We start from the raw sequence: 13,786 nt of genomic DNA on the forward strand, positions 1-13,786 counted from the left end.
AGGGATGGAATTACCTCAGTGTTAGTTTCCTAATCTAATAAATATTTCTAAAAAGTAGTTGAACTGAGAAAAGTTGTTAAGAAATATTCATTAACAATTTTCAACCTATAAGGAAGAAGGAGAGGAAATGTGGTAGAAGAGATGTCAATGAACAATTGATTAAATTCAGTTGTAGTTCCAGCCCCTGCATTTCTATACATCAAGCACTGCCCCGATGGTACAACCACGATACCAAAGCTGTAAGAAATAAGTACAGAGTAGTACTAGTAGCAGTACCTACTAAAGCAGTAGAGTGTGAAAGAAGTTCAACATTTGACATACACTGAACTATTGAAACATAGGTCGATGTAAGAGTATTTTCTCTAAACGTGTACAATTTACTGCATCTATTAACATACTGTATTATTCCCTCCACAGATGGCGCTGGTGTTCACCGTCACCACGACAGTCATCGTAGAGTCTAAAGAGAGGTGGAAGCAGTGGGTCATCACAGCTGGCTTCTGTGCCATCTGCTTCTTGGCTGGGATCATCTGTTTGTTGCCGGTAATAATAAAATATCTCATATAAAATATCTCATAAAAACGTGTCATGCTAGGGAGAGCAAAAAAGTTATCTAACATCTTGATGGTGATCAGCTGATGGAGATAAAGAAAAAGTACTAACTTTTGATTGTTCAAGGAATTATGGGATTATTAGGGATGATTATTTGGGATGGTTATAAATGCTGGATAATGATTGTAATTGTAACCTCCTGTTCTCTAAATAAATATCCAAACACTCTGCTCAAAGGACGTGACAAATTTGAAGAAGCCACCTGAATTTTGTTTTGGAACTCAAGTGCATTTTCTACTTACACAAATTCCATAATACAGGGAGCGACAAAATGATCTGACGGGTTTCTTTGCCGTCCTGTCGATTGAGTGAGCGATAGAGAGTGTTTGGAATAGAGGCGTTCTAAAGCCTTATAGACATTTTTATTAGCCACAGAGCTGTGTCAAGTAGGGACTTTTCTTCTTTAACCCACATTGAAACATCTACGGAACTGCCACTGAATCGCCACTTAAAAAAAAAAACGCTTCCACTACAAATGCAGAGTGCTCAGCTGTCCACAGCTCCATGGCTACTAAAAATGTCTGCAGGCTTTGTAACGCCCCTATTCCCGCCACCCGCTACCACTCACTCACTCAACAGGGCGGCAAAGGAAACCGTCAACTCACATTATGATGAAGGATAAACGAATAGCTCATTCCCTATATGGGAAATTCACTAAAACCTCAACAATTGTGGTAAATACAATCTACAGTCCTACAGATAATGAGGTGTAATGACATAACATTTTTCGTGTCTGTTTGATTCAGGACAAGTTGGAATTGGTTCACATGCTGGAACACTATGTCGTCACTCGCATTGTACTCATCACAACGGCTCTCGAACTGCTGGGCTTCGTCTGGATTTACGGGAGTCATCATTTGTACACTGACTTTGAATTTGTGTTGGGGTACAAACTGAATTTCATATGGAACATCCTTTGGTTTATTACACCATTATTGATCATAGTAAGTATTCATTCTTATGTAAAATAATTTCTTGCTTATTGTGTTAAAATTATCTTGAAGAGGGATGGATGAGTTCAGCCCGCTTATCTGAGAAAATGAGATAAACAAATAAAAGATCACAAACATAACACTGTTCCGTCCTAACATATGACTTCAGAAAGTAGATTGGAAATTATTTTTCCACCTCAAAAACTGTGAGCACTTTTTTAACTGTTGTTAAACAACTATCAATGATAATGCTACAAACTTACAAAGTTTAATAATAAAAAATACAGTGAAGTGTTTAAATAACCATAAACTTCAAAGTGATACACAGCAGATATTGAATAAAAATAACCATCCTATGGCTTTTTTTAAGGTAATTCTCCCTATCTCCATTCGTTTGTGCAACAAATATTGCACACAAAATATCTTCACCTAAGTAATTTTGAACTCTTGTTTTAGCTATTACTGTGGGTTGGACATAATCAATGAGTAAGGCTAGTTTAAAAAAAATTGATCATCATATCATTCTTATATATAATACGTGAAGGCGATTCCAACAAAACACTACTCCTCCGTTAATAATGGACAGATTTTCACAAACGATGTGTCAGAATTAAGTATTTTTTGTGTAAACGCTCTTTTCACCAATTCCTGTAATTAAAGTCCTGGGGCTTTGCCCCACAGGCTATCAAAATCCCAATGTATTTCTTATGAAGAAATGATTTTGTTTACTTAAACAGACGAATAATTTGTATTAATTGCATACCAAAACAGCTGTTCATAGTTAATACATTATACTTAAAAGAGCTTTCGTTTTCAGTTTCGATAACTGGAGTGGAGTGATTGATCTAATCTTTGAGTTGCCTTTTTAAGTCATCAAAAATTATGACTGTTCTTCGTTTTGAAATAACACCTGTAATACTTTGCAATTGCTAAAATTTGAGCAACAGGTGCACTAGTATAGTCTAGCCTGATGAAATGTCTTGCTCAGCTGTTGCAGGTGTGGTCGTTGTTTGCCCTGCCTCTCACAGGATTCCCTGGAAAAATAGACCCAGAATGGTTGTATGTCACTGGATGGTCAATATTTGGCGCTTCCTGGATGTTCTTTCTAATAGTGGCAATATGGCAGATTGCAGTCCAAGTGGACTACAACATTTGTCAGGTGAATTTCCCAGTTTTTTTGATATTATTTATTGATATTAGTTGAAAAAAGCATGTTTCTTTGGCTCGATTCATGTCAATGCATATCAAAATATAATCAATTAAGATATATAATGATCGCACTGGGTTTTTAAACAAAATGAATGGAAAATGGGGGTGGTATAAGCAAAAGATCATGATTGTGTAGCTGTTTAGTTAACTGAAACTGACACTACCAGTTTTTTTCTAGCACGAATGAATGAATGAATCCGTATACAACATATTCTATTCAGGGCCGTCTGAAGGGGGGGCAACCGGGGCAAGCTGCCCAGGGCGCCGTGGCTGAGGGGGCGCCGGGCAGCGGCTATTTGTATTAACATAGTATTAAAATATGCGAATGCGACTACTACTGCTGGGGGGAGGGGGCGCCACGACCACGTTTGCTCCGGGCGCCACCAACCCTAGGGACGGCTCTGATTCTATTCTCTCATGGCCATTTTCTCTAATTCGCCATTATTAGGGGCTTGTCATGGAAGTTTTGTTTCAGCTTCTTGTTTTCAAATCTTCCTAGTGAAGACTTACATGCTAGTGAATATGACATAGTTTTGAACTGCTTTCCCCCTCTTTAAAGCAGTATAGCTAACTCAGGAAAATACATATTTCTTAAATCCATACCCAATAATCTGTCTGCCGTATTACCCAGGATTTTAAATAGTTAACTGTTGTTTTTTTATATTAAACTTTATAAATTTAACAAATTTTATTCATTTCAGAAATTTGTATCATCCCTAAAACCGTCCCGAAACTGGGGTCCAGTAGATCCTATCCAAAGACACGGCTGGGTCGTGTGGAGGGAGCAGTCTACGCTCAGCGGAGAGAGGGACTTTACGCTCAAACGGCGAGGTACTCGAGACTACACACATTCCGTGAGGCACGCTCCGAGTGACACGCTCGGCACCCGATACTATCCGACTTACTCGAAGCACCCTGAGAAATCTATTCATGAACCTATGAACGGGACCTTCAGCATCAACTCAGTGCCAAACTACAACGCGACGCAGACAACTGATGTGAACATGCGTGGAGTGGGGGCGCCTTACACTGTCCAACTGCCCGAAGATCACGAGATCGATCACGTTTGTTGGAGGAAGGACGCAAGCTCGAGGAGTCGGTCGTCATGACACCAACATTACACTGAACCCCTGGAGCTGAGAACTCGGCTCTGAAAGTCAATGTTACCTGAATCCCAAAAGTTCATAGTCAGTAGGTACAGCTAGTTTAAGATTAGTACGTATGTATTTTTATTTCAAGCCATGAGAATGAAATGTTTGAGTCATTTATGATATAGGTGAGAAAATTACATTATTATAAACATGTAAAATCTTATAGTCACACTTCGGCCCTGCCCAAATCCCAAGTGGATTTATAGCTATTTACATTACAAGTGTAGTAAGAGCGTTTTTACATCACGTTAATGTTGTGCAACGAGCGGAAGCGAGTTGCATAATTTACCTAAGTGATGTAAACACGCTCTTGCGTAACGTGTAACGGACAAGATTTTACCTGACCCGACAATATTCAGGAGGTTACGAGCAATATGCTTCATTATCAATTTCACTCATCTTCTAACAGTAACGTTCATTTACAAACAAAAGCTAGGTTAGGAAAATTCTTCAAAGCATAACAATAAAATCCAAACACACAGCTGATTTCTAGCGTTGAACGTCGTTGGCTCCATAGAGGTATATTTTTTAAGTTATCCACTCAATGTTATTTAAATGGGTTTCATTACATCACCGAGTGAGTTTTTTTCAACTTTACATCACTCGAGAAGTAAGGAAGTTGTATACATCACGCTTGGGATAGGGAAGTTTAACATGGCGGGTTAGGTAAAATCTATTTTTCTGATCAGTAAACCCAAAATGTAGAAAACGAGATAGGTGAAATAAAAATTGAGTCAAATAGTATTGTTGAAGTAAGTTCCATGTAGCTTAGTTTACTTTAAAATATAAAAAATTGTTTGCTATTATATTGATATAAAGTAGAATTACTTCCTTTAGGATCATGACTATTGACTATGTAAAAATGTACCTATTTAATTGTGTACTTACCATATGTAGTAAGCTAACTGTCTGAATAAAGTCTAATTAGTAGACACGATTAGCTTACAAAGTTTGGACATCAAGCTGATCACCCACCTTGTGTATAGAACAAAGTACATTTCTGTAAGGTAAAGTCTTATACCTAATTTTCCCAGATCCTAAATATTTGTTTACATTTTATTTTTGCATAGTGTAATACATTTCAGAATAGGCCACCTTAAAAAAGTGCAATGAAAAGACGACATATTTGTTTGTTAAAAATATGATTTTCAAAGCCTAGAAAAATACAGAAAATTAAGTTGAATGGGCAATTATTAAGTAAAAAAAATGCAGTTGGGATATTTAAGTGTGTTATTAAATGTATTTTTTTATGTTGGTTAAGCTAAAATATCTGAGGAAAACTATTAGTGCGTTATACTAAATATGTATTTTGGGTTTAAAAAAGAACAAAAACAATGTAGTCTTAATTATTACATAAAAATAATAGTATACTTGAATCTGATCCTAAGACCAGGACGTCATAGAAATTATTTTGATGACACCCTGAATCGTACAACTCGACATTTTATTTCAAAGTTTATAGTTAGACCCAAAAAAGGCTATGAAAGTAATCAATTCCAATCAGGTTGGTGAACTTTTAAGATTTAAATTGACTCCTTTCTTGGTCTGATTAGCTCTGATAGTATTTGATAAAGAAAAAGTGATTTGGCCAATGTGCCAAAGTATAGCAAAAACAGTAATATTAACTTGTTATCTACAGTTATGTACAGTACGTTTGTATGATTGTAAATATTTCATATTTGTACAGACACAATATATTGTGATGTACAATTAGGCTTTAGAAGTCATAAACTAATTTTTAAGATAAGAAACCAATGTTTATAAGAATTTTAAAATGTTGTATATGTTAAAATGTTGTTATATTGCTCAGTAAATAGACTTTTCTTAGAAACCTGTGTTATAATTGCCCCTTTGTTTTAAAAATTTTCTATTTATAATGAAATACTCGAATGAAGAATACTTTCTTTACCCATGTTTTGCAATACTAGTTCTGACGACACAGAAGAGAATAATTTGGTTCTTTAAATCTGATTGTATGAACCAAACCCAATGTCACCACTCGTCTTACTTTTACATAATTATTTTTGGGTTAGTTCATTATCTGTGTGGCTGAAGATAATGTATGTTGCATGAAGATATAATGGCTGTGTGTTTATTGTAGAGTAAATTTAAAAAAATTAAACGTAAACATCCTACCGAATATTTAAAAGTAGGAATGTTATTATATTTTCCATTCTCGGCATTTTCGCCAGATAAGAATCTCAGTGTGAGTGTATTAAAGGAATTTCATCAAAGAAAAAGTGCATCATTTGGGCGATTGAAAATTCACAAGGTTAGGGCATACTGCAATTGCGGGAGCAGATGATAATTACGTTTCATCGCCACGATTGCGGTAGATGATCATGACTTTCATCATCAATTCAAAGTATCAAAGTATCGAGAATTGACGTTCCCTCGATTATATTGGTATAAAAAGTTTTTAGGGATCAAGAATTGGAATGGCAGATCTTTATTTTCCAGGTTAGACAGTAAAAATTATGTTAAGTCCAGGATTTTTCATGGTTGACAAAATCCACGGCACATTCATTAACACTAAGCCCACACAAAGAAATATTTGACATTTGATTGTGCAGAAAACCAAGACAACTGAATCTCATAATATTCAGTTTATGATGGCTTAAATTGCCTCATTCAGACTTATAACAAGGTTTTTACAGGTGTCGGCGTTCAAATAACAAACAACAATAGTAAATAAATTATATTAATAGATCAAATAATAAACATTGCAAGTTCTCATCACAAAATCAACAAGAACAATTTCAACTACATACATCCGACATAACTTACATTCAAACCGTTAATTTTTTCAAAGTTGTTTTGGACCCAGTGATTATACAAGCTACATCACTCCTTTAACAGTGAAAACTAGCTGTTGGGAACTAGTTACATTTGTTCACGAAGCTTTGGAAGTTGACTCGGAAATAAGTTTTTTAACAGAGTCGTAGTATTGAGGAATCACTACACTCAGGTCCGTGTATGTGTCGCCCAGCCAGACCAACAGTATGTGCCATCCACTCTTAATACCTTCGAGGTATTGCTGAACCGTCTCATTACTGCTGATATCTGCTGCCAGCTGTTGCGACTTGTGGAAGTAATGGATGCTGATGCCGACAGCTTGACTCGATAAACTTTCCACCGCTCTTCTAGATTTGATCAGCCCAATCTCCCATTGCCTCAACTGCTCATTTGAAAAATTCGCTTCAATCACTTCGACTACCTTCTTGCGAAGTGAGTTGTACAACTGTTCATCCAGAGTTTTCAACACGTAGCCGAGAAACACACCGAGCAGCACACAGGACAGGAAAACTGTAACTGTTGTCCTCAGTAGTCTTCCCACTGAAACAGACGGGGGTTTGATAATGAAATGATAATAAGATCCTAACACAGCAAGTTAAACAAGAGAAAGTTATACTTGTAATGCTGATATAAAAATATTGCTACAGAATAAAACAATGTACACTGTGTATTTATATTTTTTTTTATACACTACACTCTCTCCATTTAAGGAATGCTAACTGCGCACAAAAGGTAAAGAATTTTGTCCTTAGTGTTTATGACGAGAATTGAGGAATCATTAATTATATATTGTTTGAAAAAAAAAATATTTGTAAAAAACTATTTCACTAAAGGTCTGTCACATGTAAAGTACATATGAATTTACTGTAGAGTACATCCTTAGCAAACACATTCCGATGTTCATGCTAACATACTCGAATTCATTGTAACAATCAAACACAAAATTGAGCAACTCATCGAACATCACTTGGAATTAACTTAACCCTTTGATTGGCCTGTTGTACTGGTCATGTCATTACTGTCACCAAGTACCCAGTGCGTTGCTCATCATGAAAGTTAGTGGGGCCATCTTTAAATGCCCTTACCCACTTGTGTACCATTCCGTCACTCATAATGTTCTCGCCATACTTCACTAATCTTTCAATGAATTTCAATAGCTTTCACACCTTTAGCAGTTAAAAATCTAATTACAGCTCACACTTCTCAGTCGGTGTCTCATTTGGCGGCACCATTTTGAATGCTCGAAACCGGGTGTAAACACAGCTGACTTTTTTCCGAATTTCCTGTGCAGGCTTGCCAATAGATGCACATACACAGGGCAAATGTCCAAAATGCCAATCACAGCGCCGGACCGGAGAAATTTAAAAACGGAACTTACTCAAAAAACTTGCCTTGTACCGTATGTGCATACAAACAAGCAAACTACAACAGTTTATTTATCCTCCATAAGATGACATTGGAATTTTAAACGGCCACACTTAATACAAGTATTTTGAGAGTCGAAAATGGGAAAATCCAACTTCCAGCCCATAAAACCCTGTCCCCATAATCCAATTATACTGGTTCAAATAGACGTAGGTTTACACATAGATTACAATAGGTTTAAAGTGGTTTATTTTTTTTAAAACAATACTCACATATCCTGAAGAATCCTGGTTTGCTGACAGTCTTATTTGTAGGCACTTTAGGCAAGATTACTGTATCTCCTTTGGACAGATTTTCCAAATCATTAATAGCATGAGTTTGACCGTTAGCGTGGTTTGTAGCAGTATTATTCGTTGCTTGGCCTCCTTTCTTCTTCTTTTTCTTCGACTGGTGGTTTTCTTTGTTTTGGTTCTTCATATTGTCTTCTACATGGGTTTCTTCTTCCACTAAACCAATTTAAATAAATCAGAATTTAATATTTTAAATACAACTCATTTGTAAAACAGATGCAAAATGTACTCACTGATAAAGATGTTTATTTAAATTTTCTAACAAGGCTATTATAAATTCGTCATCTACACCTTTGACGTGTCAACAAAGCACCCTTGGAATTTAAATTATCTGTTAACCCTCCGAGCGTCACTCGTCGAAAAATCGACGCGCGACACACTTTGTGTAGTGTCACGCGTCGATTTTTCGACGCGCGAACATCGTTTACGGCGAAGGCTCTATGACTGACTGAATCGGATTGAACTGGATCGAGTTAGGTATCGTTCTTTTCGTTATATTCTAAGCTTTCTCCAGAGGTCTGTCTCAGCGCTGTATGTTCTCCGAGCCGATCGTAATTGTAGCAGACAGCTGACGTGCGTATTTGTAAATAGCTAGGTTACCCTCGGACCGATGACTGATGTGTTTTATTACGTTTATCATTGTTTTAGTGTTAAAAATCAAAAGTAGTGATATACGTGGTGCATTATAAGAAGATTTAAGTGATTTTGAAGGGCTGGTTGATGATCCTGAAGAAGTAGGTAGTGATATTGATGTAAATTATCAGCCAGATTCCTAGCTATGGTTAGGCTATGCATTCTTAGCTAAACGCTATGTACTGAAATCTGTTTTTTGCCCATAACTTATTTATTTGCAAATCTACTTCCTTATATTATTATATATTTGTAATCCTCATAAAATTTAGAACAAAGTGGCTATTTTCAAATATTTATAGGCCTATAATTTATACAATTTCATTGAGCGCAAACTTATTTTTTTTTTGAAAATTTAAATTTTCCAAAATATTTTTTTTTTACCTAAAACATTTTTTTGAAACAAATGTTCCTTATGTTTTATGTATAATATTGAAGCCCATGATTTTCCAAACAAAATGGTATATAGAACAGTAGAATTAACATTGTTTTAAGCTTCTCAGATCGGTTTTAATAAAACCTTGCAAATGCGCCAAAAATAGGCGGACATTAAGGCCTAAACTATGGACACTCGGAGGGTTAAGGAATTCTCCCTCGTTGAATGAATATAAGATCTATTCCAACCAAGTAAAAATTCACAAATAGTAAGCTTTCTGTAGATGCAAATAGGCTTAAATCTCAAATTTGAATTTTATTTTTGACTATTATTACAAAAGTTTATTGTTGCTGCCAAGACAAAAACCAAAAATGTATATTTTATACTACAGCATTTATAAGCATTTTATACTTATTTGAAAACTTAATCACTTATGAAAATATGAATTATTTGAGTGAGAATGCAAAGTATAGTCCTATACTTTTCTGAAATAAGGCCCATCAATGATTCTAGCCAATTTACGATCATGTTTTTACTACTTGAATGGAAGTCTGGGAAACAAACAGACTTTTTACTCATTAATCATGGAATGGTGAAAATGTAAGGCATCTAGTCCATCATTCTTTTAAAAATTTAGTACAGTCAATATAATTTAACGCTATTACTTTGCTTCAGTCGATAGCTTCAAGTGTACTTCAAGTAGCTTCAACTCATGATTTCTTCTTTGCAAATAACCTGAAATAAAATGTTATCATTTAAGTTCAAGTTCGTTCACAAAATTTAGGCGGTTTAAAAGGGAAGGTTCACTTCGTTCCCCCACCACTTTTTAGCTTGATGTAGATCAGATGATCAGCTGTTGGCCGTTCTTTTTAAGTTAGTGTGAGGTAGAGGGGATGGAATCGCTTCACCCTAAACCGCCTAAATTTTGTGAACAGCCTATAGTTGGGGTTTCACAACCTTTTCACAGTTTGTTGGTTTATTTGGCCTAGCCCCCCTCGCCCCAAGGCCCAAGATGGTCAGATGTGAGGGGTTCTTTATTCTATTGAAAACCATGAACTAAAGATTATCATTCTATAAATTAAGTTAGGCTATTATAACTTTTGAATAAGATTTAAATTGTGTAGGCCTACAAACCTTTTTTCTTCTGCTGTTCCTTTCTGCGGGTGATCTCAGTGTTGACTTGCTCCTGTGTGTTGCGCAGCGCTGCCACTACATTGCGCGCGGCCGCATGACACTGCTGCGCGTCCAGGCACTGACCAGCTATCTGCGCCAGCTTCGGCATCAGTGGGTTGTGCTTCAAGTCCAGCCACCGCAGCGACTTCAGATTACCGAAGCTGAGCGGAAGTGACTCCAACTTGTTATTATCCAAGTCCAAGTGTTTTAGGTTGACTAACAATCCAAAATTGTCTGGAAGTGCCGTCAACTGGTTTTGGCTGAGGTCCAACTTGACCAACTGTGTCAGAGAGCTAGCGAATGATTTCTGGAAATAAATAAAACCAAAGGATATTAATTCATCTTGTTCACATCAATGACAAAAATGGTGGCAAAACAGTGTTTCTTACAATGTTTTGTTTTGGTTTTTAAATTAGGCCCTAAGTAAATTAGAATATTTTATTGAATTGGCTGCAATGGGTTTTCAGTACAAAGTCGTTGAAAGAATAGTATATTATGACTTAGTTTTTTTTTTTTTACCAAAGTACTATTTTTTTAATTTGACTTAATATTACATGTAGCAAGGGTTAGAAATTACTGACACAAGTTTGAAGTGTCATTTTAAAGCTTAGGCTAAAATTTATCTAGCGCACCTGCGAATGTTAATCAAAAGGTTATTTCCTTTAGTGCTTTGCCCTCTATTAAATGTATTTTTAGGCTACTATTTTGACAGCTCTGCTGACCTGATTGTGGTAGGTAAATAACTATTTATAGTTTAGATCTAAAATCAATAAATTTATTGTAGCATAAAGGTAAATGGGTATTGCATTGGATTCATTTTGCCTTGGAAAAAAATCTTGGGCCTTATCAAATTATGCAATTTGCGCATCGGTCCCCTCGTAAAATCTTAGCTTAAGTCATACTTACAGGTAGGGATACTATTATGTTGCATGAAAGATCCAAGCTGGAAACCTTTGGTATTGCTGCCTGAAATATAAAAAAAAATATTAGCATTACAGTTTGTCATAGCTTTGTATTTGTAATAATTTGTAATTTTACAATACAATGCATAATGGACTTTACAGACTAAAAAGTATTATTCTGCAGTTACAGTTAGCATGTGCACACATACAAACAATGGTGATAAGACAGTGTAAGACACAAAAATGCTATGGCCAGACATTGATAATGGGGTTTGTAGTCTATTCAAGTTTTAACTGTTCAAAGAACCAATCCATTCATCCAATTTTTTTTTAATCCATCCCATTAATTTTTCATCCAAAGTTAGGGCCACATGTACGACACAGCGCTAAAGGGCCACCAACGGTAAAGAAAAATATTTTTCTTTGACTCTGAGAGAAAACTTAGAATACTGAGATTAAAGTCAGAATTGAACTTGTGGGCGTTCCACTCTGAGAGTAACAAAGTTATAACTAGTCAGAATATAACTATTGAGCGTTCATTTCTGAGAAGCGTCGTAGACATAAGCGCCGGCTTATAACTCTTATTGGTGGGGCAAGATCTTGGGGGGTGTCAGCCAGGGGAGTTGCAGCCGAGGCCCCTGGTAGACCGGGGTGTGGAATACCCTCCTGATTGTAGGGGGTACGGCCCCCGGGGAGGAACGCCTTCCCCCAAAGAAAATTAGATTTTTTTTTGCTAGAAAACTAAATTTTTGGCCATTCTTTTAATGTAAATTTTCCATATAGAAACACAATTGTTTAACTCTATTTCAACCAACCACATACATAGACTGATTGAGCACCAACCAACCAACCTTAAGGAGTCTGCAATGTTTGTAGGGCCTATTTGTTTATACTTTTATTGCCAATGGGCAGACAGCTGCAAAATCGTTTGGGTGAACTAGTAAATCATGCTCGTAGCTGTTCGGCTGAACGGGCGGAATCAAAATGAATACATCTAATAAAACTTCACTTAATACAATAGACTACCGAGAATCGGAATCGTTGTATCTTTAACTTTAATACAGTTTTATGTTTACCGTCTAGTATGTAATACAATAGGCTACTGAGAATCGGAATTGTTCAATCTATAATAAGCTTTAATAAATCATTATTTTATTTTCAGTACGGTAAGGAAAATATTAGTGATTGGTGATCTCTTGTCGAGTTGGCACCCATTGTCGTAGAGAAAAACCTAATGGTTAAATTCTGACTTTAATCCCAGAGGGGAACGCCCACTAGTTAAAATATTCTTACTTTTAAATATCTCAGAGGTACTGTCCGCGTTCTGACTTAAAACTCAGAATTCTAAGTTTTTTCTGAGAGATGAAGAAGAGTATTTTTTTTACAGTTGGTTGCCCTTAAGCTTTGTTGTACGCATGGCCTTTCTGGCAATTATTTAGTTTGTCTACATTGGGATATGATGTAATTTTTAGCCAATAGGCTAGGGCTAGGTAGAAAAAGTAGACTAGGAGAATGAAGAGTCATACTTACAATATCACGCACAGGAACTTCCTGGATACCAGACAGACTTAGGTCTAAGATTCCATCATCAAAATTTTCCATTAGATTTTTCTTTGGTGCCATGATAAAGAAACAACACAACTTAATATAAAAATGATTGAAAGAGCTAGACTTGGTTGAATTCACACTTTCAAATATTAACAAATTTATATAAAATAGGAACCGTAACACACTATAACAGCATTTTCATTTACAACAAGTTATATTAAAACAATTCTTTGAACTTGATTTAGTTTAAATAGAAGTTTTAAGTTAGTCGCCAACCTTCACACCTCAGAAACGACAGACAAATCGGCATTTTCCTTCTCTTGTTCTCGGTTGTTTTATTTTGTACCTTGCCAACATGACACTATGTGACAATGTGTCAAAATCATATGTTTGTCCAGCAAGACTCGGAGAAAACTTTATAATTTTATCTTTAAAATTTTGTTGAGACGTTGATTATAATAATAACTTTATAATATGTTAGGTAAATGTGTAAGAATCAATTAAAACTGTGAGATTGGGCATTTTTTCTGCTGCCAACAAGCTTTTTTTGTGTATCACCGTTTGTAAATAAATAAACATTATAATGATATAGGTGAAGGATATATCAAAAGCCAAGACAACAAATGTTTGATCTGTACCTCAATTATGTGAGCTTTATAAATGTATAATAATTTTAGTACCTATTCCATTTTATTTAAACAAAAGTTGTAGTACTTTAAGAGGGCTGTAACGAGAATTTTCA

At 35.8% G+C, this 13,786-nt stretch overlaps 2 protein-coding genes across 2 annotated transcripts in view; one reads left to right on the top strand and one right to left on the bottom strand.

Annotated features, from left to right (window-relative positions):
• LOC128994836 (sodium-dependent nutrient amino acid transporter 1-like) overlaps window positions 1–5,729 on the top strand; it is a 90,049-nt gene extending 84,320 nt beyond the window's left edge. Inside the window, exons 11-14 of the mRNA XM_054419642.1 lie at window positions 418–543; window positions 1,359–1,556; window positions 2,533–2,703; window positions 3,455–5,729. Of these exons, the coding sequence (XP_054275617.1) occupies window positions 418–543; window positions 1,359–1,556; window positions 2,533–2,703; window positions 3,455–3,862 (903 nt within the window). The 3' untranslated portion in view covers window positions 3,863–5,729. The remainder of the gene's footprint in view (window positions 1–417; window positions 544–1,358; window positions 1,557–2,532; window positions 2,704–3,454) is intronic.
• Window positions 5,730–6,587: 858 nt separating this feature from the next.
• On the bottom strand, window positions 6,588–13,368 carry LOC128995976 (leucine-rich repeat-containing protein 59). The gene is made up of 5 exons (XM_054421077.1): window positions 13,027–13,368; window positions 11,501–11,560; window positions 10,556–10,901; window positions 8,338–8,571; window positions 6,588–7,240 (listed from the first exon to the last, which is right to left on the bottom strand). Exons 1-5 carry the CDS (start codon window positions 13,117–13,119, stop codon window positions 6,798–6,800), a joined length of 1,176 nt encoding a protein of 391 aa, XP_054277052.1. The 5' UTR covers window positions 13,120–13,368; the 3' UTR covers window positions 6,588–6,797.
• Between the last annotated feature and the right edge of the window lie 418 nt (window positions 13,369–13,786).

Source organism: Macrosteles quadrilineatus, unplaced genomic scaffold (genome assembly GCF_028750875.1).
Source record: "Macrosteles quadrilineatus isolate MER2022 unplaced genomic scaffold, UCM_ALF_1.0 Scaffold_5__1_contigs__length_97177068, whole genome shotgun sequence".
NCBI lineage: Eukaryota > Metazoa > Arthropoda > Insecta > Hemiptera > Cicadellidae > Macrosteles > Macrosteles quadrilineatus.

Coding starts and splice junctions, on each gene's coding strand:
- LOC128995976 (XM_054421077.1), bottom strand. CDS start 13,119: ATGGCACCAAAGAAAAATCTAATGGAAAATTTTGATGATGGAATCTTA. Junction 8,572..10,555: donor GGAACAGCAGAAGAAAAAAG/GTTTGTAGGCCT, acceptor AAATTGGTTTAG/TGGAAGAAGAAACCCATGTA. Junction 7,241..8,337: donor ACCAGGATTCTTCAGGATAT/GTGAGTATTGTT, acceptor CGTCTGTTTCAG/TGGGAAGACTACTGAGGACA.